The sequence below is a fragment of the Anguilla rostrata genome, chromosome 1 (assembly GCF_018555375.3).
Source record: "Anguilla rostrata isolate EN2019 chromosome 1, ASM1855537v3, whole genome shotgun sequence".
In the NCBI taxonomy this organism is placed as follows: domain Eukaryota; kingdom Metazoa; phylum Chordata; class Actinopteri; order Anguilliformes; family Anguillidae; genus Anguilla; species Anguilla rostrata.
The window spans coordinates 80,119,891-80,144,890 of record NC_057933.1 but is presented as its reverse complement, the minus strand read 5'-3'; the positions used below and the strand labels follow the sequence as shown (position 1 = coordinate 80,144,890).

Below are 25,000 nucleotides of genomic sequence, written 5' to 3'. Positions count from 1 at the left end.
GGGAGGGGAGAGCGTGTCAGACTGAGGGTGTGTGTGAGAGTGCGTGTGTGTGTGCGCGTGTGTGTGTGTGTGCGCGTGTGAGTTTGTGCGTGCGTGTGAGTGTGTGAGTGTGTGAGAGGTGTGTATGTGTGTGTGTGTGTGTGTGAGAGGTGTGTATGTGTGTGTGTGTGTGTGAGAGAGGTGTGTATGTGTGTGTGTGTGCGTGTGTGAGAGGTGTGTATGTGTGTGTGTGTGTGAGAAAGGTGTGTGTGTTCGTGTGTGTATGTGTGTGTGTCAGTGAGAGTGTGTGTGTGAGGGAGAGGGGGTGGGTGTGTGTGTGTGTGTGCGTGTGAGTATGTGTGTGAGTGTGTGAGTGAGTGTGTGTATAAATATACAGATATACTAAATGCAAATCCCTCCAATTAAACCCAACTTTAAGTGAATAAACAAAAACTCCGGCGGGACCGGGGGGGCGGCGTCCGCTCACCTCTTGTAGAAGTGGAAGCGCTCGGTGAAGAGCAGGAACTGCGTGTCTCCCTTCTGGAAGAAGTGCCGGGCGCGGGACACCTCCGCCCGCTTGGAGTACTCGCACAGGGAGGCGAAGTTCACCTCCTCCCTCTTCAGGTGGTTGCGCAGGCGCACGAAGTCGAAGTAGGACGGGACGTAGATGAGCGTGTGGCCCATGACCGCGTCCCGGTACTGCGGCAGCACCTTATCCACCAAGAACCGGAACCTGCGGAGGGAGAGAGAGAGAGAGAGAGAGGCCCTTTACAGTCTGTGTCTCTCTCTCTCACTCACTCACTCTAACCCTAACCCTCATCCACCAAGAACAGGAACCTGCGGAGAGAGAGAGAGAGAGAGGCCCTTTACAGTCTGTGTCTCTCTCTCTCACTCACTCTAACCCTAACCCTCATCCACCAAGAACCAGAACCTGCGGAGAGAGAGAGAGCGAGAGAGGCCCTTTACTGTCTGTGTCTCTCTCTCTCACTCACTCTAACCCTAACCCTCATCCACCAAGAACTGGAACCTGCAGAGAGAGAGAGAGAGAGAGAGAGGCCCTTTACTGTCTGTGTCTCTCTCACTCACTCACTCACTCTAACCCTAACCCTCATCCACCAAGAACAGGAACCTGCAGAGAGAGTTAGAGAGAGAGAGAGAGAGAGAGAGAGAGAGAGAGGCAGGCCCTTTACCGTCTGTGTCTCTCTCACTCACTCACCCTAACCCTAACCCTCATCCACCAAGAACTGGAACCTGCACAGAGAGAGAGAGGCAGGTCCTTTACCGTCTGTGTCTCTCTCACTCACTCACCCTAACCCTAACCCTCATCCACCAAGAACTGGAACCTGCAGAGAGAGAGAGAGAGGCCCTTTACAGTCTGTGTCTCTCTCTCACTCACTCTAACTCTAACCCTAACCCTCATCCAACAAGAACCAGAACCTGCAGAGAGAGAGAGGCCCTTTACAGTCTGTGTCTCTCTCTCACTCACTCTAACTCTAACCCTAACCCTCATCCACCAAGAACTGGAACCTGCAGAGAGAGAGAGAGGCCCTTTACTGTCTGTGTCTCTCTCTCACTCACTCTAACCCTAACCCTCATCCACCAAGAACCGGAACCTGCGGAGAGAGAGAGAGAGAGAGGCCCTTTACTGTCTGTGTCTCTCTCACTCGCACTCTTTCTCTCACTCACCCACTCTCTCTGTCTCACTCTCAGTCGATCTCTCTGCTTTTTTTCCATTTAAAACATTGCTATGCAATATGGATTATAATAACATAATTGTGACCCTAGCTTAAAAAAAAAAATCAAATCTCTCACTGAGGCTGCAAAACACCTGGCTTGCAAAACACCTAAATACAAATATGGCATAAAATTAACATATATGCTGTCCAGGGTCATTTAACTTGTGTGGAATTGCTCGTTCTAAACATTTTTTATAATTAAAAAAAAAATTAAAAAACCAGACAGGCAAAAATGTGATTTAGTACGAGACAAACAAAAGTTACACCAGCAAATTTCAATTAGGCCCTTTCAATGAATGAACATTGGCGCCCTCTAGTGTCCATGACTGAGACCTGCACCTCCACTTACCTGGCGTCCTGATCCATGAAGCTGTCAGAACTGAATCTCTGAAAGACGTGAGGCAGCTGGACCACAACCTGGCAGATGGACCCCGTTTTGGGCAAATTCTTCACAGCAACCTGAAAAACAAATCATAGCACAGCATTAAGACACGGTATTAAGACACTGAAAACGTTTCACGGCTTGACAATTTCAACGCAGCGATGGGATCAAATAAGGTGAAATATCAAGGTAAAAAATCCCCAAAAAAACTGTTTCCTGGTGGATACTGCTCACGTGGGGGGACCGCGTTCGAAGTGGCAGTTAACATTTGAACAGGGAGGCGGGGACTGACCTGGCCCCTGTAGTTGAAACAGTGCTTGGAGAGGATGTTATTGATCTGGGGTTCCTGCACGGCGCTGAACACCAGGGTCTGCCGGTAACACTGGGCCCAGTTGTTCAGGTTCCACATGCGCACCCGAGAGAAGTCCACCCCGTGAGCGTCCAGCGGCTGCAGGTTCAGGTGCTTCATCACATGCTGAGGAACACAAAAGACGGGGATTGTGGGTAAAAAAATAAAAATAAATAAATAAAATTAAATTAAATAAAAACCTCTCACAGCTAAATTTCTGGTGCTAAAATGTTGGTGGTGAGTGAAAGTGTTACGGTTCTGGTCTTAAATTTCTACGCTCTTCTATCCCAGGCCCATTTCATGTGGAGAGACAGGTCACATGACACTACAGACCTGTGAGCTGAGGGTGGTGGGTTTTTTAATGGGAGAGCCAAATTTGGGTTGAAATGAAAACATGCAGGACGGTGGATCTCCAGGAACAGGGTTGGAAACCACTATTTTAAACTAGGGATGCCCAGCCCTGTCGCGTAGGTTTAAAGTTTAACCCTAATTCGGCACACCTGTTACACTAATCAGCAGCTCACTGACATCTCTAGCTGTTGAGTGAGGCGTGCTTTGTTAGGTTTGGAGTGAAAACCCACAGGACTGGCCTCCAGCAACAGAGGCGGGCAGCCCTGGCGTAGGATTTCAGCGCGGGTGAGGAAGAGGAGGGCCCTACCAGCACGTGCTCCCAGTTCTGCATGAGGAAGACGTCGGCCTGGTCCACCACCAGGAGCTGGATGGAGGACAGGAAGTCGAAGTCCCGCACGGACTCCCCCTCCGTCCCCAACACGGTGCGCAGGCCCAGCGGGGACGCGATGATGATGTCGGAGGAGTAGAAGGGGGCGTAGAGGCGTAGGCTCCTGCGCAATATGGACACGCCTACGCGGGCGGGACAGAAGGTCAAAATTTGAGGGGATGGGGAAGAAGGCACCGTTCAACATCAACATCATGACGGATGTAAACACTGTGCAAATGGGACAACTGTTTGTGAGAAGCTTGATTTAAGCCTATAATGTGTGAGGTCACAAATGTGTGATTAGAATGTTCTTAACCGAACATTCTAAATGGTGATGTCACAATCACTTCTGGTGACTGAAAGCGACAGAGTTCTAGAACACTGACTTGGTACATTCCAAAAAAAAAACCTATGCTTCAAAGGGTTAAATAAGGAAAGTGTGCTCTGCAGCAAGGAAAGAGTGATGACGCAGAACCCTGTTGACATGGGAAAACACAGTCAAGACAACAAATGAAGTGAATCTAATCTAACCTCTGCAGTTTGAGGTGAGGGGGAGAGAAATGGGTGAATAAACAACGGTTAATGGTTTGTTTAAAAAAAAATAATACTAAAAATTTCTTAAAAAGAGTCATTGAAGAAATGTCCATCCGACCTATCCTGAAGTGGTCGTCCACGTTGCCGGAGAAGACGGCGTGGTAGTCGTCAGGCCTGGTGAGGGTGGGCGGCCGGTCGCCCGGCTCCTCTCCGAACTCGTCCTTAAAGCGCTTCTTGTTGCTGACGTCCATCTTGCGGCCGCGGGGCTCCAGGAGGCTGATGAGGGTCTGCACCACCCGCAGGGCGCTGTCCCGAAACGGGACCAGGATCAGAACCTGCAGGGAGAGCACAGGAGCCCGCGCTCAGACACACTGTGCACATGCACACAAGTACACACATATACATGTATGGACGCACACACACACACACACACACACTCAGACACACTCTCAGACACACTGCACACACACTCAGACACACTCTCAGACACACTGCACACACACACACACACACACTCAGACACACTCTCAGACACACTGCGCACACACACACACACACAGCACACTCACGCACACACACACACACACACACTCAGACACACTGCACACACATACACACACTCAGACACACTGCACACACATACACACTCTCAGACACACTGCACATCACAACCAGGCACACACATATGCAGCACACACTGACACACCGCAACACACGCACACATACACACACGACACACGACACACACCAAGACATACTGCCACACACAACCGGACACTGCAGCACACATCACACCACTGACAACTCCACCAAACAACACAACACACCACACACACACCACACAACTCACAGACACATGTCACGACACTCAAAAAAATCGCCCAAAATGAAAGCAGCAGCCAGCAGCCCGCAAGCACACTCTGCGCGCTCGTGGGGGGCCGCTTCATTCACGGCGGTAACCCCTCCGAAAATCGACGGGTCACCTTGGGGCGAGTCAGGCCTTGGTCCCGGAGCTCCCCCTGGTGGTCGTCCCCGGCCTGGCGCTCCCTCAGCCGGGTGTTGTGCTCCAGGACGCGCGAGTTGGCCTTCAGCACGTGGTTGAGGGCGTGCAGGCAGTAGGCGCTCCGCACCTGCGGCGCCTCCGCCAGGGGCGCGCTCTCCGGAAAGTACACGTCCCGGTAGGAGCCCATCAGGCCCAGCAGCTCCTGCTGCAGGGGGCTCACATCCTCCGGCGCCCCCTGGGGGAGGGAGGCCTTGTTCGCGGCGGGCCAGTTGGCCTCCAGGGCCTTGTGGAGGCGGGGCGGAGTCCTGCCAATCTCCTTGCCGAGGACGCTGAAGCGCTCCACGGTGGAGGTGAACACCAGGGACCCCAATCTCGGCCACTGTGGGGCAGGACAGAGGAGAGGGTCAGAAACATCCATTTACTTTCAACAAGACATTAAAGCCTTCACTACTCAACTTCAACAGATCCATCATGACACTAAAGGACTTCACTACTCAACTTCAACAGATCCATCATGACACTAAAGCACTTCACTACTCAACTTCAACAGATCCATCATGACACTAAAGGACTTCACTACTCAACTTCAACAGATCCACCCTGACAGTAAAAGACCTCACACAGATAACCTCAACAATTCCATCGTTCCATCCTTTCTTGCTTACATTTTCATTGGGGAAGTTAACCATTTAAATAAATGCTCCTGCACACATTAAGCCGTTAACTTGCAGGGCACTTTCAGATACTGTGGTTTGTTGAAGGACTGGCTGCTACACGGTAAGAATTTCCAGCAGAATTTCCTTCAACACCCACACCCGCACGTTATCTCAGCCATATGTGACACAGTTCAGTGGTCTAATATAGCATCGATCACTGGACAAGAGCAAAAAACTAACTGTCAGATTCTATGTTTAAAAACAGTGATGAATTCGCTTGTTCTGGAAACCTGCATGCGTGACGTGCCGAGGTAGTTTGTGGAACAGAGGGATGCCCTTGGACGCCCCTGAAGGAAACAGCCCTCACAGCTAGTAAAGGGACGCTTACCCTGGTCTGGGTCCTGGTTCTGCTCCCGGTTTGTGCTCTCTTCACTTCGTCTTCACTAAGCTCCGTGTCCAGGTGCTGTACGAAGAGGTCTGGGCACACAGAGAGAGAGAGAACAGCAAACTTCCTAAACGCAGGGCTCCCCAATCCTGTTCCTGGAGATATACCATCCTGTAGATTTTCACTCCAACCCTGACAAAGCACGCACCTCATTCGACAGCTACAGATGTCGCTGACCTGCTAAATCAGTACAATCGGGTGTGCCACAATTAGGGCTGAAACAAAAACCTACCAGATGGCAGACTTCTAGGAAGAGGACTGAGCAAAACTGCCCTAAAGCAAGTACACGACATAGCTCAGGAGGTAAGACTGACTGTCTGGCAGTCGGAGGGTTGTCGGTTCAAACCCCGCCCTGGGCGTGTCGAAGTGTCCTTGAGCAAGGCACCTAACCCCTAACTGCTCTGGCGAATGAGAGGCATCAATTGTAAAGCGCTTTGGATAAACGGGCTATATAAATGATGTCCATTTATAACTTCTTTTACGCACGTTCACGAAAAGCTACTGCACCAGTGGATGTGCGACAGCCTCAAAAGAAGGCAGCCCTCCTGGCGCTGGGGTGCGCCTGGCCCTGAGACCCAGGAAACGGAAGCGTACCGTGGGTGTCATCCTGCAGCGCTGGGGCACCGGGAGCCTCTGGCTCCTCCCCTTCCTCCTGGAAGTTTGTCTCCAGACAGAACTGCGACTCGTGCTCTTTGTCCGTGAACTCCTCGGCCAGCGCGACGTCATCCCCCCCGGCACGGTCGCAGTCTTCCTCTTCCTCGCCCTCCTTTCCCTCTTCCATCTCCTCGCCCTCTCTCTCCTGCTCTCCAGGTGTTTCATCTACCTCGTCGCCCTCTTCATCTTCGTCATCCTCTTCGCCACTGTCGCTCCCACCTTCTTCTCCTGTGGGGGGGGGGGGGATCGGGAAGAACAAAACTTTATATTTCGCGAGTATGGATTCAACGCAGCTAACTCTGTTCACGTGAACCTGCAAATACAACTTCACTTAAAAACAAGACAAATCTAAAGATCCTGCCCGCATAATTCCACTCACCGTTCTCCAGTTCTTCTTCTTCACTCTCGCTTTCTTCGTCTTCACTCTCTTCTTCTTCCTCCTCCTCCACAGTAGGCTTGCTCAGAGTCGACAGCAGCTTCTGGTAGGCGGACGCGCACTCAGGCTCGCTCTCCGCGTCACTCTCCGCGCTGGACTGCTCCGGGCTCTCCGGCTGACGAAAGGGACAGAGCTCGCCTGTCAGTTAATACATCTGCCAAATGTTTTTTACACAATAAATTAAGTACATTTATATGCTAGCGCTAGAGCCATGCTGGCCTTATAATAATGTTTGCCTTCAATTTTGCAGGTGACGCTAGTCATGCACAAGACGTTGTTTTCACCAGGAATAACGATAAAGTAAAATAACAGCAATAATAATTGTATCTCTAACTGAAATTAGTATGCCATTAGTGCGTAACGTGGATTTTTAGGAGTCACTGAAACAAAGCGAAATAACTCATTTAATAGTCTGTAAATTGACAAACTCGCAAAGATAAATACAAATCTAGCAAGAGGGTTAAACAGTTGCACTCACCAGATTCACAATTTGTGTCTTCTCGGGCTTTTCATTGACGCTAGCGGGCACAATGAAATATAAAACAGCTAAATAAACATGAAACACATTAAAGACAAAAGTTCAACCTAACAGATATATTATTTCAGCAAACTAAATGGCCGTTATACGGTTTCCTAACGGCAACTAGCAAGCTAGCCAGCTATGTAAATAGTGGGTCGTGGCAGCGGCTAGCTACAAGCTAGCTTTTACTTTAAACTGGCATATCAATTTATCAGTCGCGTACTTACTTGTCATGGAAAGGGTGTTGCTCTCCGAATTCTTTTAGATGCTTCTTTTGTTTTTTAGTTAGATTATTAAAAATATGGCTTTTTTGCCTTCTCTTCCCCATCGCCACTACGACTTCACGTACAAAACACACGTGCGGTGCCTAGTAGTTTCCGGTAAAGAAATCCCAAGGTACGTTAACCAATAAGAACTGACGCTGCATAAAACGCATTTTTTAAGCGACGTGACGTCAGCAGTAAACGCGACGATTGGAAGTACTGAACTATAATATAGTATCATATTATGAGAAGCGTAATTTTTTTCCCATATAAGTTCTTATTGTTCTATAGTCTATGGTTCTTATAAAGGACAGATGGTATCATTTTACCGGCGTCAAGCCCGCCGCCATTTCGGTAAACAAAATCAAGCTAGCCTCAAAGTGATTAGAAATGCGCATCAGGACAATGCATTTTCTGCACGTAACAGATGTGTACTTTCAAAATAAAAGCACTTATAAAAAATCATGGAGAGTTCGTTTTTCTCGATTGTTTAGGGACTTTTCCTGGAAACACATATCTTAACAGTATAAACACAAAAATCAAAGCAGTCAATTGTTTCTGCAAAATTTTAAATGAAACATTGTCTAATAGTATGTTCCAAAATGACACTGTGCCTCAAAATCATAAACAGAAGGCAATAATTGAATGTACCTTTTGAATACAAATAACACTTGTGTGAAGAAATACAAGACACAATAGTGATTTTTAAGGCATGAGTATGCTTTTGAATTATCAGTGTTGTACTGTCAATGTACATACAAAGAACCTTGAGATGGTTTTTGTCTCTTTTTTTTCTTCTTCAAATTAGTGTAATGTAGGGAGCGCACACTGTAAAATAAAAGAAACTAGGGAAAGAGATGAAAAACTGTTCTGGTAGTAAATTTAAAAATATATAATAGTTAAAAAAAACCATCTCCAGCTTTTCAGCGGCAGGTTTTCTTCCTTTTTGTGCTGGAATAATCAAAACTCAAAATATTGGGGTGTGCTCTCGGTCTCCAACTGTGAAGAGGAATACAACTTTAAGCATCTGGGCTGATTGGTTAACGTAGCCCAGGTGCGTGTGCTCTCTCCACCAGCCGGTGCTGCCGAGATCAATCCAGTTCACCGCCGGACTGAATGCCAGTGAAAGATAAAAATCAGTCAATCACTGACAATTCCCCAACATAAACACATCTACATCCCCCCACCCCCACCTCCCAAAACTCACAGCCACTCACAAACAGACATTGATCTCTTCACAAAGACTCATAGGAACGCAGCTCAAGACAATAGACATTTATTTATTTATTTTAAAAAGGGGGTTCCTTTATTGATAAAACTGCTGGGTGATCATTTTACTCTGTATAGGCTGCAATGCTTCCCTCATATCTCATTGAATATCTCATTGAATTCTTTCTTTTTGTTACTGTCTGCATTGACCTTTCAATACTCAAATAGTATTTCATAAGTGTTTTGCACTTCTCAAATTGAGGTGCTTTAGTATTTTCCAATTTTTCAGAATTAATTTCTTAAAAACTAAAGACCTGAACATCCAGTTGGATATCTTACATGTTCCACATTTTGAAAAACACAGATCAGGGGTGTAAATGTGACTTTGCAGTTAAGTCTAATTTTCTCACAATACCAAAAGGTGTACAAGGGAGTTGCTTTGAATGTGGCACATGAAGCATCTATCTGAGGGTATTACACTTAAGAATTTACTAATGAACTATAATTTACTCCTGTGATCAACTTATATTTAATTAAACGTAAATATTCATTAGTAGTAATTTTATGTGTGAGATGCTAACATATTTTCAATTTAATTATAGCACTCAATTATGACTATCACTACAAATGCACTTTCTATGACTATGACTAAGAAGTAACACGAAGGCTACTATTTAACACGTTATAGAATATGCCTTTAACAAGTTGTAGTGAACAGACAACGTGGACTGTAGGTAGTAGGCCAGTCTGGACCATAGACCGTATAAAAATATATTATATGAAAAATAGGCTCCACGCTGAAGCCCGTGCCACACCGCTTACCTCACCTGTGCGTGACGGTCGCGGAAGCTCTTGCTTTTCATTTCGGCGCCCATGTTAACAGGTTAGAGCAGCCTCACAGCCTGCGTGAGACGCGTGTCTGAGGCGCGGCTCGAGCCTCGCTGCAGCGGCGCGTCATCTAGAGTTTCGGCGGGGAGCCAATTTTTCACGAGTGAGGCGCGCGGTTCTCAGCAAAAATAGACAGTGAAAAGATCTGTTGATGGTCATATTGACATCATACCAGCAACATTACATAACTGACACTTTTCACTCTAGTTTCAATGTCTAGACTATATCTGAAAATGTCACAGACATGAAAAAATAATAATAATTATATATATATATACATATATATATATATATATATATATATATATATATATATATATAATATATATATATTATATATATATATATATATATATATATATATATATATATTATTACAGTTGAGCACACGCTTCTTAACCTTTTTCTGTCTAAACTAAATATAAATGAAAGTTATAATGAAATGAAATCAAACATTATATTATTGATGGTCATTATCAAAGGCAAACTCAATGTAGAAAGATAGGGCTGGCAGTAGCAGCGCCGTAGCAGCAACGCTGGCGGTATGGGCACACACATGCGGGCGAGCCGCAGCAGTTCAGCGAAGTAGCCGTCACGCACAGGTGAGGTAAACGGTGTGGCACAGGTGTCAATGTAGAAAGATGGGGCTGGCAGTAGCAGCGCCGCAGCAGCACCGCTAGCGGTGTGGGCACACACATGCGGGCGAGCCGCAGCAGTTCAGCGTGATAGCCGTCACGCACAGGTGATATAAGAGGTGTGGCACAGGCGTAATAAAGCCTGGACTGATGTTCTGCTGGACCTCCGAGTGTCGCACCTCTCCGGAACCCTGTGCTGTGAAATACTGACGGGTTTGTATTACCATTCCGTTTCTGTGTTGTTCGTCACCTCTTAAACCACATCTTTAGAATTACATTGTAGCCCAGCGGATCCTAGTGGGTCAGCTAGGAAGTATAAGGTGTGGGCACGGTAGTCCATGCACAGGTGATGACTGGCTTCCGTGTACCCCCACACCAAACCTTTCTATTGTTGGAGATGCTGAGACGCTGTTAGCCTGGCTCTTCATTTCCCGTGGGTATCATATTGGTTGAAATGTGCGCTTTCGCTCCAACTCCCGTTTGATGATGCTAACTAAACTGAATGATTGTTATTTCGTAACCGAACGGACAGGCGATGTATGCATGAGTCAGCGCTACACAGGTATTTTGTTTACTGTTACCATGTTTTATGCGCTGTGGTTTATGAAATTATGCAATAAGGTAACTAATTTCACGCAGGAATGCTGTGGGGTACGTGGGGAGAGCCAATGTGTTAGAAGGGTTAGCGGCGCCTTCTATAGTGGGTCACCTGTAAAGCTTGTACACATTGCCCGTATGATATGGAAGTATTGTTTTCTGTATTGTAAATATTCATTGTGTTTATTTAAATGCATTTTGGTGCTGATATTAATGCTGCCTTTTGTGTGATTTTAGACCGTGTGTTTAGCCACTGCTTTTCTGGGTCTCAATTATTTGAAGTCGAGCCTTATAATATAAGGGACCGTACTCTGTAAACCGAAAGCACTGTTGCACTGTATAGTGCCTTATGATATATTGTACTGCGTGAAGCACTTCAAATAACAAAGGGAATTCGCAAGACGAGTAATATTGAAACTTGAATGAGATTCTGAGAACAGTTTAATATCTCTTAGCTACCAAAGCACTTTATTGTAATTTCCTTTTCATATCCAGTTTGCCTCTTTCTGTATGTTGCAAAGATTTTAGATTTAATCCATTGTTAAAATAAACTTTGTTATTTTATATATATATATGCACGAGTATGACTGTTTACCTGTTGAGAGGTCCGGGGCGTGCTCATGACATGTAACCAAGTGTTACAATATTAGTTCATTCTGTTTGGCAGTACCCTCCAACCTTGTGGATATCATGTATATGTACAATTTTTTTTTTTTAATTACCTGTAATGTACAATCATAATAATGCTAATACATTCATGTTTGTCACTACATATTATTTTATATGTATGGCATTGCATTCTGTCATACTGTGCCAGTATCTTCATCCAGCTCTACAACCAAGCTGGCTATTATTTCCTATTAAAAATATATATTTTGCATAATGCAAACCTGTATATGTATGGGGCATGCCCCCGCCAAGGTGTAACTTGGCGGGATGTCATACCTGCCATCCCAATTTCCCTGTTTCCAGCTTTTCCCCGAACAGTTCACTGCAGGAAAAGTAAACGAGCAAATGGTGGCACAGGAGGTCTCAGGAGTGCATTTGTTTAATTCTCAGACCTGCCAACCTTAGGAAAATATTTTGAGTACTACAATAGTCAGTGCAACGCTTAGTTCACATGCTTTCGCACGTACCATTTCGCTTTGCATGCACACACAAGCCTTTCTTCATAATTCTCGTTTTGACTGTTGAAGTGATCAGGCAAAATTGTATAACTTGACCTGATTCTAAAATTGGGATGGCAGGTATGCCATCCCGCCAAGTTATGCCTTACCTCTACAGCACCGAGAGTTTGGCACTTTTCAGGGTTCCCCACAGAAATAACCACAATAGCCGAAGACACTCAGCCCTTAAAAACATTAAATTCTGTACATTCTGACCCCATTTCAACAGACAGATTTCATAAACAACTTCACATGTCCACACAATAAAGCCCCAAACTAAGGGGATTTTGCGTTTTCTCCTTCTTCTTCTCCTTCTTCTTCTTCTTCTTCTTATTCTTCCTGCCCACTAACAACATGTCCTATCCCACTAGCAACATGTCTCCCCATTGGACATTTCATGGTGCCCTCCTGTGTCTCGTCAGTGTCTGTTCTATTTAAGTTTCCCTCTTCCTTGACTCAGGTGCTGGATCCTTGTGGTTATGTCTGGTTGTTTTGTGCGCCCTGTTCATGTACCTGCTCCATGTGTTCCTGCCCATGTCCTGGTTTCCTGGTGTTTTTGGATTTTCTGCATTTTCTTTGTTCCTGTGCTGTTCTTGAAGTTTTCCCTTGTTTGTTAATAGTTGCCCTGCGAGGCTTTTTGTTCCCTTTTGTTCCTTTTTTTTCCGTAAAGACTTTTGTTCTTATCATTTGGAGTTTTTGTATTTTTCCCCCTCTGCGTTTGGGTCCAAACCCCCCATACATCCTGACACTATCTAACTAGCTAACTAACTATCAATGATCACGGTACTCGGACATGAAAGTCTCATTAATGTAAGTATTCCTTTTACAGTTCACTGCACGTTTCTGTATTTACATAGCTCCACACAAATGGCTGGCAGTTCATTCATTGATATGGGCTGGCATGCAGTGCAAGGAGAGGTCTTTAGTCAAGCTCGTTGCTTCGAAGTGCTTCACAGTATGCATCAATGTTTCCTTTTCAACATTTCCCCGTCTCTGCAGATAGTTTTGAGACGTGTTCCTTAAAAAATAAATAAGAACCTGCGAGACCATGAACTCTTTCACACCAGAGGACTTTGACTTCACTGTCCTGGAGGAGGGGTCTTGTGCCTGTGACGTCCTTGAGCAGAGGATCAACGAGTCATCCATGTCGGTGAGTGACTGCCAGCACAGAAATCTCAAAATGTACTGGAAGGCTGCAGCTTTTACAAAGGTTTAATTTCAATTAGCAACCTGTTCAAGTCCTTGAAGCTATGTATGTGGACACTTGCCACTTCATCTCTTGAAGTAAACACTTGAAACCAGCAGACACTTGCAGATCTCTCCGGGCCAGAAACTGAGATCCACAGTTAGGCGTTTTGCCTCGCTGTTGGTCTTTAGATGAGTGCCGTTGAGTTTTGTGCCACTCGTTTGCATTTTGTGCTCGGTGTCCTTGACGTCCCCTCTCACCGTTCCCCAGGACGACAAAGACGCCTTCTACGTGGCGGACTTGGGGGACGTCCTGAAGAAGCACCTGAGGTGGGTGCGTGCCCTGCCCCGCGTCACGCCCTTCTACGCCGTCAAGTGCAACGACAGCCGCACCGTTGTCATGACGCTCGCCTCCCTGGGGACGGGGTTCGACTGCGCCAGCAAGGTACTGCCCTACATCAGAAGCACCAGGAGCTGCTGCAGGAGCATCAGTGTTTGCATGCTTGTGTTTCTGTCTATTACCTTAGCTTAATTGGTTAATTAGTAGGTATGGGAAAAAATACTTCAGTATTAAATTTCTCAGTGCAGAACAATGGCAATATGAAGCATGTCCCTGTATCTTGTATGACACAATGAAATTAAACTCCCCCATAACTGCATACTCCACTAGAGGCTTGTTGGAATGTCTGACGCACTCGTTTATGAATTAACGTCAATTTGTAATCCAGACTGACAGCCTGGTGTAGTGCCAACTTTTATACGAGTGCATGCAACTGATCATCTCTGTTCACCAGGAAACAGGAAAAATGGAAACCAAACAGTTTGGATGAATTCAATTCAATAGAAATTGACAGCTGCCATGCTAGTTTGCACTTTTGCAAAGTTTCCATTGATGTCAGCTACGTGGGGATGTTTGCTGTTCCACATGACGGATTAAAAAATTGTTTTGAAAAAACTGACTTATTAGGCTATGCATATTAGCCACTGATTATTGCTGCTGGTCATTAATTTTGGCCATTGTTTTCATAATGAACTACACATGGCACTGAATTTAATTTTTTTTTTCAAGGAAACTTGAGTTAAGGGTTTTTAAACTTCTTTCTTCAACATAATTTTTTTAAAAAAATTTTATTTTAATGTGGAGGGATGTCATTTTGACCCCTATAATTGGCTGCCTGTCTTCTCATGCCTGCTGAGTGGTGTCAGTTCACTGCTGTTAAATACAGTCAGGTCCATAAATATTTGGACACTGACAAAGTTTTTGTTATTTTAGCTGTCTACCAGAGCATATTGGAGTTGAAATTAAATAATGAATATGAGCTTCAGCTTTAATTTGAAGGTATTTACATCCAAATTGGGTTGACGGTGTATTAATTACAGCACTTTTTATATGTGATCCCCCTCTTTTTAAGGGACCAAAGGTAATTAGACAATTGGCTGCTCAGCTGTTCCATGGCCAGGTGTGTGTTATTCCCTGATTATTTCATTTAGCCTACAAGTAAGCAGATAAAAGTTCTAGAATTGATTTCAAGTGTGGCATTTGCATTTGGAATCTGTTGCTGTTAACTCTCAATATGAAGTCCAAAGAGCTGCCTCTGTCGGTGAAGCAAGCCATCATTAGGCTGAAAAAAAAACCCATCAGAGAGATAGCAAAAACATTAGGTGTGGCCAAATCAACTATTTTTTTACATTCTTAAAAAAAAAAGAACGCACTGGTGAGCTTTGGAACACCAAAAGGCCCGGAAGATCATGGAAAACAACTGTGGTGGATGACAGAATACTTTCCCTGGTGAAGAAAAACCCCTTCACAACAGTTGGCCAGATCAAGAACACCCTCCAGGAGGTAGTTGTATCTGCGTCAAAGTCAACAATCAAGAGAAGACTTCACCAGAGTAAATACAGAGGGTTTACCACAAGATGTAAACCATTGGTAAGCCTCAAAAACAGGAAGACCAGATTAGTTTGCCAAAAATCATCTAAAAAAACCTGTACAGTTCTGGAACAACATCCTATGGACAGATGAGATAAAGCTCAACTTGTACCAGAATGATGGGAAGAGAAGGGTATGGAGAAGGGAAGGAACTGCTCATTATCCAAAGCATACCACCTCATCTGTGAAGCATGGTGGAGGTAGTGTTATGGTGTGCGCATGTATGGCTGCCACTGCAACTGGTTCCCTTGTATTTATTGATGATGTGACTGCTGACAAAAGCAGCAGGATGAATTCTGAAGTGTATAGGGCTATATTATCTGCTCAAATTCAGCCAAATGCTTCAAAACTCATTGGACGGCGCTTCACAGTGCAGATGGACAATGACCGAAAGCATACTGCAAAAGCAACCCAAGACTTTTTTAGGGCAAGGAAGTGGAATGTTCTGTAATGGCCAAGTCAATCACCTGACCTGAATCCAATTGAGCATACATTTCACTTGCTGAAGGCAAAACGCCCCAAGAACAAGCAGGAACTGAAGACAGCTGCAGTAGAGGCCTGGCAGAGCATCACCAGGGAAGAAACCCAGTGTCTGGTGATTTCTATGGGTTCAAGACTTCAGGCAGTCATTGACTGCAAAGGATTTGCAACCAAGTGTTAAAAATGACTATTTAATTCATGATTATGTTAGTTTGTGGCTATGTATAAAAATGGTTGTAATTCCTACCTTTGTTCATACAATATTTTTGACAAAACCCTTAAATTAAAGCACTTAAATCACATCTTGATTGTTTCATTTCAAATCCATTGTGGTGGCGTACAGAGCCAAAATGATGAAAATTGTGTCACTGTCTAAATGCTTATGGACCTGACTGTATTTACTGATACAAACTACTCAGGATGTCCCATAACCCTGTTTTTTTTCTGGCGTCCCATCCGCCTTTTTAAGAATGAGATCCAGCTGGTTCAGTCTCTCGGGGTGGACCCCAGCAGGATCATCTACGCCAACCCCTGCAAGCAGGTGTCCCACATTAAGTACGCCTCTGCCCACGGGGTCCAGATGATGACCTTTGACAGTGAGGCAGAACTCACAAAGATCGCCCGTTACCATGAAAACGCCAAGTGAGTGACTGCCATGTTCTTTTGCTCCTTTCTCGTCATACTCAACCACTCACTCAAAGTTTTTAAAAAAATATATTCAGGGCTCATCAATAAGGAGTGCCCATCAGCCCAGGGTCACTATGTGGTTGGTTTGGGCCAGTTGAATGATCTGTTACATTACAGGCATTTGGCAGATGCTCTTATCCAGAGCGACGTACAACAAGTACATCTGTTACTTGCCCAACTGGGCCAGTACCCCAAATAAGTCTCATTCCAGTCAGAGAGAGAGATAGAGAGAGCTGTTTTTACCATGCATGCATATTTAACTAGACAGGAAAAAACGCCTTCAGCTAACCTAAGCTTGTAATGTCCCGGAAATAAGCTTGCACTTTGCATGTTGAGGGCAAATCATTGGAGCTCCCAATAAAGTGAATGGAAAATATCAGACTTTTGAAGGCAAAAGAAAACTTTCTTGAAGGTATTTTGAAACTCGATTAATGAATTTTACGTTTCATTTCAAAAACAGATTGTAAAAACATGTAATAAAATATGTACATTTTAATCAATATTTTCTAAAGACTTCTGGACCAAAACAACCCGTTTCACAAACTGGTACACACAATAAAATTTACAGTATGGTCACAAAAAAATGTCCAATTAGGTTTTCTTTGTTTCTTTGTTTTGTTTTCTTTTTGAAGAAACTTGTGTTTAGGGTATCAAATGTTCTTCAACATAATTTCATTATTTGAATGCTTAGGGATATCATTTTGACTCCCTTAGTAGGATGCAAATCAAAACATGGGCTTTTTGTCTTCTCATGCCTACTTATTAATAGTGTGCCAGTTCATTCGTAGATTAGACTGCTCTCGAACATTTACTGATCCAAACCACTCAGGATGTCCCATGATCCTGTCTTTCTAGTGCCCCACCCCCCTTTTTCAGAATGAGATCTTACCAAGACCAAAACGACCAGTTTCGAAACAACCAGTTTCACAAGTTGCTACACATAATGAAATTCATGGTTCAATCACCTTGGTTTTCTACATTGAATTTAATGGGCAGCAAGCTCTTTTACCCTCAACATGCGCAAGAACCTGTTCCCTGGAGAGCAAAACTATCTCCTGCTGCCAGGCATTCAACAGGTGTTCTCTGACAATATGACCTTCTGTCCTAGGAGTTACACAGCGAGAAGGTCCTGGGTTTGAATCCAACCTGGTCTTTTCTGTGTGGAGACCATACTGCTCATCCAGGAATCTTGCCATTTACGTTTATGCCTGACAAATGTGCAGATCTGGGTCCTGAAACGAGCAGCTGTTCCAGTGAGCCCTAACTAAGGCTTACTCAGTCTGCTTAGAGAGAAAAATGTATACATTTCCTGGAAATAAAACTAGGATCCATCTGGACACTGAAACTAACACCTATCCTGGAGCAGCCGCTCATCTGGCTATTCAGTATGTCCAGTGAATAATTGTTAACGGTGTTACCCCAAAACTGCATACGAGACCAATACAGTGATTTTCACACCTCTTAAGTGTCACACTGGACCTAACTTACCACGTTCCGCACAATCTTACTTTTGAATATTTAAGGCCTGACCTCACCAGTATTTGGGCACCACTGGTACCAGCAACAGAAAGTCCTTCAATAGGAAAGGGCATGGTAACACAAAAAGACATCCAGTGGGCAGCAGTTCACTTTGTTTGTTAATAGATTTGGCTGAAAAATCTACAGTAACTGTGTGCTGCTGTCAGCATTGACTAAAATCCCTAAAGAATGTTTCCAGCTCCTTGTTGAAACCATTTCATGAAAATTTCAGGTTGATCTGGTGACTAAATGGGGTCCTACCCAGTATTAGATAGTTATACGTGTATACAGCAACGTTTTAGTTCAGTCAAGCCCAGCTCTGGCGAAACTGGCTGTTGGCTCGGCTGATTAGTCACAACCCTGTCACAGTCCACTCACATAAAATGGCGATCTATTTAAATCACCCCGGCTCCTCTCTCATGCTTTTATCAGACTGTCCTTTATGGGTGCTACGGGTGGTGCAGTGGATTGTACTGTTGCCTCCTGGCAGGAATGTCTCGGGTTCAAATCTGACCAAAGCCTTTCCATGTGGAGTTTGCATGTTCTCCCTGTGTCCGTGTGGGTTTCCTTTGGATGTTCCGGGTTCCTTCCATGCTGTCAACCTATCCTGTGTAATTTTAACGTCCTTGTTGCTGCTAGATTTGTTCCGTGTTTGACACCAGTGGTCCTGACTGAATAAATATTTGGGTGGATGGATGGATAGATAAATGGATGGCTATTTGAATGGATGAATAGACATTTGGATGGAAGGATATCTTTGTGGATGGATGGATAGATAGATTGATGATGGATGGTTAGATGATAATAGAAATTTGTTTAGATTAATAGATATTTGGATGGGTGGACACTTTAAATGAGGATACAATGTACTGCAGGAATTTCAGTTTCCATGTTTGGAATATCCCACCTCTGAGGCGTCTCACCCTCCCCTCCTCCTCCTCTTCCTCAGGCTGGTTCTCCGCATCACCACGGACGACTCGAAGGCATTGTGCCGAATGAGCGCGAAGTTTGGGGCGACGCTGGAGAGCAGCCGGCTGCTCCTGGAGCGCGCGCGGGAGCTGGGCCTCGACATCATCGGGGTCAGCTTCCACGTGGGCAGCGGCTGCACCGACCCTGAGACCTACAGCCAGGCCATCTCAGACGCCCGCTGCGTCTTCGACATGGGGGTGAGCGCCCGGCACTGTGTGAAACACTCCACTCAGCCGGCAGTTGGAGTTTGAGCTGCCATCAAGTGTTGTAAAAACTACCCATTTTGACTATAATCCCCTTAGCCTAGATCTCAAATTCCAGCCGTAGAGGGCTGTAGTTGTCTCTCTTTTTTGATATTTCAATCAGCAGCAACATTTTGCTCCTGGAAAAAAGGGGTGTGTGGGACTTAGCCAATAAATTACTTAAATGAAGCATTAAAGTGCAGAAACACATCAAAAACCAGTAGATGTGGCGACCTATCAGGGACTTTCAGATTCCTGTCATAGCTGATCATGTGATGCGACAGTCAGGCTTTGCTTTTATGGCTTAATGCACTGTGGCCTTGTGTGTGGTCAGAGGGGTCTATCGTGTAAAGGATATGATCTTATGACTGACCTCTGGCTGTTTTGCAGGCAGAGCTGGGCTACAATATGACCCTTCTGGACATTGGCGGGGGATTCCCTGGGTCCGACGACTCCAAGCTGAAGTTTGAGGAGGTAATAATTTCTCTGCATTCTCTCAGAAATAACACAAAGGGAGTATCTGCAGTCTTGTGATGTGTTGGCTTGCACTCACTGGAAAGGACCTAGAGTAAAAATGAATGTGTGAATTAAAGTAGAAATGAATGTGTAAATTAAAGTAGAAATGAATGTGTAAATTAAAGTAGAAATGAATGTGTGAATTAGTGATGCACAAATCTGGCCCTAAATGCGAGACAGGGACTGGTTTTGACCTGGGATACTAAGTGAGTGGAATCTCTGGCCAATCAGTGACTAATTAGTCAGTCAGTTAACTGTCAGGTCGAAGAGCACTGCTGGTCTTCAGGGCCAGTCTTAGAGTACCCCTTATGTAAATGGAGGTTGTATGAGCGTCCTAGCTTTGTTGGATGGGCTTGAGGGGCAGGATTGTTTTCATCTTGGCTGATCTATCCCTTGTTCCCAGTTCACAGCTGTCGTAAACCCAGCGCTGGACAAGTACTTTCCGGCCGACTCTGTGGTCCAAGTAATCGCTGAGCCTGGCCGCTACTATGTGACTTCAGCCTACACGCTGGCGGTCAACATCATCGCCAAGAAGGTGGTGATTCGGGAGCAATCGGCCTGTAACGGTAAAATCTGGGAAAATGCCACAGGAGCCACATGCTCAATCAGTAAGTTCTTTATCCTTCATTGACCAAGCCCTCTTCTGTGTATTCAATGCTGTTTTCACTGTCCTCAGAAATATTCAGTCAGACGAGTGGTATCTTCCAAGGCTTCCAAATGCAGAGTTTTCTGTTTAGGCTTACCAATTGCAAAAAAAAGAACAAAAAAACATTTTTGTTGTAACATAAACCTTTGTAGGAGTAAAGTCTCAAACAACCGATACACCATTAGACATGTAATTCCGTTATCTAAAATGCTTCTCAGTCTGGCAGTGTACTGGGCAGAAGTTATACTGTCCATGTTGAGTCATTGCGAGTCCCATTGCCTATATTAAGGGTCTGCTAAGCAAGTACTGGTCATAGAAGTTTATAGGTGAATGTTTTGTTCCAGAGAATCTATACAAACATTAACATTATATAACATTAACAGATGTCACGGTACGGGTGCTGGGACCCAGGCGCAGAGTGGAAAAAAACACGAAACTCAAAAGGGAGAAAATTAACAAAGACTTTACTAATGACAGGTGAACAATCAGGGAACAGACAAGGCCACAATGGGCTAAAACACAAACTCAAAAAATAATCTAATGAAACAGAAAACAACAGGAACTCAAAAACACAGGCAGGGCAGAACACGGGAAGGGAGAGCACAAGGGAAGGTCAAACGAAACACAAGTCAGGAACAAAATACAGGCAGGTACAAACGGTTTGTAACAAATAGAATTCGGGAACAAACACAAGAAGGCAGGTACATGAAAGTCAGGAACAAACAATAACAGGTAAAAAACGCAGGCAGGTACAATGGGTCTGAGGAAACGCAAGTCGGGAACAAACACAAACAGGTAAAAAACGCAGGCAGGTACAATGGGTCTGAGGAAACGCAAGTCGGGAACAAACACAAACAGGTAAAAAACGCAGGCAGGTACAATGGGTCTGAGGAAACGCAAGTCGGGAACAAACACAAACAGGTAAAAAACGCAGGCAGGTACAATGGGTCTGAGGAAACGCAAGTCGGGAACAAACACAAGGAACCAGCACCCGAGTCAAGGGAACAGAGAACTTAAATAGACAGGGGTAACAAGACACAGGTGAACTCAAAAAACAATCAAACCAGAAGGAGGGGATAAGACACAGGTGGGAACAATGATGGGATAACGAGACAATGAAACAATCATACAATTAACAGGGGGGGAGCAGGACACAAAACAGAAGTGCCGCCATATGGCGGCCCAACAGGGGAAACACAGACAGGAAAACAGAACCATGACAAACAGATATATCATTATTTTGTACACAATCCTTTTGGGGTGAATGCAACGGTGAAACAGACATAAATTCTCTATAGGAATTATCATTCTTAAGTAAACACTGGACATTCTATCAAGAATTCTCTGAGTTAGTATGTTTTAGGAACTAAAAACAACAATGGATTTTGTTCACTGGATTCTTGCCGACTTTATCATGATTTGTGTCATCTGTGGAGTTCCAAAACGTAAAGAAGGTGAGGACCGCCCCAAGCTTGTTCTTCCACCCCACATGTTATAAAATAAGGAACCATTGTCGTTAAAACATTGGCAGCGTAAAATTGTTTATAGAGGTAAGACCTTGAGTTTTAAAACTTTCAAATGGTGTATCATGTGACGAGACTGAATTTCACCGTAACTAATGGAAAAAATGCAAATAAACCCACTCGGGCTGGTGCGACATAAGGGGTTAAGCATATTTGAGGCATCTTTCGGTGTGCGGAGTCTTATTTTTCTCTGATTCATTACTTTATTTGGGTGTTTACACACCCAGGTTTTCTTAGCACAGTAATTTTGGAAAATGACCTCATTTCTTTTAACACAACTGTAACCCCCCCTCACTCCCACAGGCAAAGCTGATGGGGCCAACAACGGGACCCTGATGTACTATGTGAACGAGGGGGTCTACGGCTCGTTCGTCGATGTGATTTTCAGCTACGCCCATGTCCTGGCAACTCCACATAAGGTGTGAGCATGAAGCCCGTGACCTGGTGCACTACTTTCATAGTCCTGCAAAACACTGCCAAGTTACAGCGCCAGGTCATGTTTGTTTCTGTGTCCTCATAAATGCCCTCGCCCTGCTGCAGTGCCGGATTGTGTTTGCATTTCCTTGTAAGTGAGTTCTCCCTGTCTCATTGCAGAAACTCAAGCCGGGTGAGCGTACCTACCCCTGCAGCATCTGGGGCCAGACCTGCGATGGGCTGGACCGCATTGTGGAGCAGTGCATCCTGCCTGACCTGCAGGTGGGCGAATGGCTGCTGTTCCACAACATGGGGGCCTACACCATCCCCATGTACTGCACCTTCAACGGCTTCCAGAAGCCCGACATCCACTATGTGATGTCCCGGAGTGTGTGGTATGTGGCTTATGTTTTCCGCTGTGTTTTTCCAGATTTGTGCCATTCATTTTTTACAGAGAAGGTGCTCCAATGATCACCAAATGCATCAATGGTACCAGCCAAGGTGCCAACTTTGGCTGAGCAGCTGATTTCTGTTTCATGGTACAGCATGGCATATGCTGATTGCATTTGCAGAAAAGGATTGAAATGTTTCTGTCGTGGTGAACACAGCTGTGGGTTTGAAAGCCATTGTAGGCCCTGACCTCCAGTGACCCCCCCCCCCACCTTCTTTCTTGTTTCCAGGCAACGCATTCAGCAGATCTCCACTCAGGGGCTGCATGGCCCCATTGAAGAGGCCTGTCCCAGCAACCTGCCGTCCTGCTGCAGGAGGGAGAGCAGCCTGGAGCTGCCAGCCAAGCCCTTCCCCGCCCGCATGCGATGTTCACTCCCATAAATACTTGAAGATAACGAAGAATTCAACGACAAAGCAAATGCTAACGAGCCAAACCTGCAGTACCCGGCTCCTCTGTAGTGCATAGGCCTTTAATAATGAACGCCCTCCACCTCACTCAGCTTCAGGCAACTTTACCCCAGTTGTGTTCATTCCCAGTCCCTGCGTGTGGACATCCCTCTTCGATCTGTCCTGTTCAGACCTTTTGTCCGAACATGGTCCGGATATTTCGGAAGTTCCACTAAGGGTGGTCTTCTTCACCCCGAACATTTTATTCCATAATTATTCCACCAGAAGTCCATTACAGCTCAGGCTTCCCCAAACGATTTTTGCCCAGTTCAGCATTACTTTTTGTGGCCAGGAGATATGGATCTCTCTACCACCAGACATTAATCAACATCACTCCACTGATTAAAAAAACTATTTAGGGTTCTCTGTTGTACTGATCACATTAACTCTTCAGCAAGACTCAACATTAACTTTTCTGGGGGGTGAGGGGTGGGGGTATTTATCTGATTACCTGTATTGTGCATAAAAGGGGATCCCACCTGTGAAACCCTTGAGGGCTTTTTGGCTTTCCCCTGCATATCTCATAAATGCATTCTTGGATCTCTGTTTTTTTTTTGGTGCATTGACTTCCCGGCAGTGGGTTACTGGTTTGGCGTTGGGTTATTGGTTTGGCCAGGAAGCATCACAGCCCCCATTTCCGAGGCACCCCCCTCAGCCAAGTATTTGATTTGGTTCCCATTCATTATTGTTTCTGTAACTGGCAGTTTTTTTTTCTGGGGGGGGGTCGGGTTAGTTAGCCCCACACCCAACCCAAATGGCCAGGGACTGCCTGGTCTGCCTTCTTCCTTTTGACCTGTCCAGTTTGGCTGAACCTGCCAGGGGTACAAAACCCATCCAGCATAGCTCTCAGGGTCATGGGAGTCTGCAACCCTCTCCACCAAGACAAGGTTACAGTCAAGGAGAGGCAACTCCTGCATTGTGTTCAGTTAATGCTTAGTTTTAGTGGCCGTATGTCCACACTTTTACCAATAATGAGCCTATTAATGTACCTCAGTCTTTCATTTCATCAGTTTTTTTTTTTAACTCTCCTTATGTAATCTTTGCAATATAGCACAATGTGAATACGGGACTTTTATTCTTTATGGCATGCATATCTATTTTTGACACAATATATCTTAATCCCTCAAAACATGAAAAGTGTGGTTAAGAAAAAATGAACAGATAATTCAAATTCAAGGTTGCAACTGTGACTGGAACAGAAATGAGCATTCATAGTGGTCCTCCAGGACTGAGTGTGAGAACAGGGTTCCCACTCGTCCTGGAAAACCTTGAAAACCTCGACATTTATCAGCTAGTTATCCAGTCATTGAAAACGCCTGGAAATTAGAAAATTTACAAAATGTCCTGGAAATATTTGTGAGGTCCTGGAAAATTGTAGGCTAGGCTAAAAGTCAAGCTATTAATCAGTATATTTAGAACTGAGATTGCATATTTTCTTGTATTTTTCTCTGCTTTTCTCATTTTTTTCTTGGAAACATATCAGTACTTAACAGTATAAACACAAAAATCAAAGCAGTCAATTGTTTCTGCAAAATTTAAAATGAAACATTGTCTATAAGCATGTTCCAAAATGACACTGTGCCTCAAAATCATAAACAATAGTCAATAATTGAATATACCTTTTGAATACATATTTAACACTTACATTTGTGTGAAGAAATAAAAGACACAATGGTGATTTGTAAGGCATCCGTATGCTTTTGAATTATCAGTGTTGTACTGTCAATGTACATACAAAGAACCTTGAGATGGTTTTTGTCTCTTTTTTTTCTTCTTCAAATTAGTGTAATGTAGGGAGCGCACACTGTAAAATAAAAGAAACT

The 25,000-nt window shown here is 44.7% G+C and overlaps 2 protein-coding genes across 3 annotated transcripts in view; one reads left to right on the top strand and one right to left on the bottom strand.

Annotated features, from left to right (window-relative positions):
- Positions 1 to 7,816, bottom strand: part of utp25 (UTP25 small subunit processor component) — an 8,657-nt gene extending 841 nt beyond the window's left edge. The window contains exons 1-11 of the mRNA XM_064303539.1: positions 7,640 to 7,816; positions 7,371 to 7,410; positions 6,836 to 7,007; positions 6,397 to 6,684; positions 5,746 to 5,834; positions 4,682 to 5,080; positions 3,817 to 4,033; positions 3,105 to 3,307; positions 2,390 to 2,572; positions 2,065 to 2,174; positions 467 to 712 (exon numbers count right to left, since the gene is read on the bottom strand). Coding sequence (XP_064159609.1) covers positions 467 to 712; positions 2,065 to 2,174; positions 2,390 to 2,572; positions 3,105 to 3,307; positions 3,817 to 4,033; positions 4,682 to 5,080; positions 5,746 to 5,834; positions 6,397 to 6,684; positions 6,836 to 7,007; positions 7,371 to 7,410; positions 7,640 to 7,740 — 2,048 coding nt within the window. The 5' untranslated portion in view covers positions 7,741 to 7,816. The remainder of the gene's footprint in view (positions 1 to 466; positions 713 to 2,064; positions 2,175 to 2,389; positions 2,573 to 3,104; positions 3,308 to 3,816; positions 4,034 to 4,681; positions 5,081 to 5,745; positions 5,835 to 6,396; positions 6,685 to 6,835; positions 7,008 to 7,370; positions 7,411 to 7,639) is intronic.
- Positions 7,817 to 13,166: 5,350 nt separating this feature from the next.
- On the top strand, positions 13,167 to 24,993 carry LOC135236904 (ornithine decarboxylase-like). Of its 2 annotated transcripts, none has more exons than XM_064303513.1 (9): positions 13,167 to 13,320; positions 13,627 to 13,800; positions 16,235 to 16,407; positions 18,920 to 19,136; positions 19,572 to 19,655; positions 20,101 to 20,263; positions 22,170 to 22,285; positions 22,461 to 22,675; positions 22,961 to 24,993. In XM_064303513.1, the coding sequence occupies exons 1-9, from the start codon at positions 13,219 to 13,221 to the stop codon at positions 23,109 to 23,111; spliced, it is 1,395 nt and encodes a 464-aa protein (XP_064159583.1). In that variant the 5' UTR covers positions 13,167 to 13,218; the 3' UTR covers positions 23,112 to 24,993. The 2 variants fall into 2 exon arrangements, with proteins under 2 accessions (XP_064159583.1, XP_064159576.1); XM_064303506.1 differs by having other exon boundaries at positions 20,101 to 20,305.
- Positions 24,994 to 25,000: the final 7 nt, after the last annotated feature.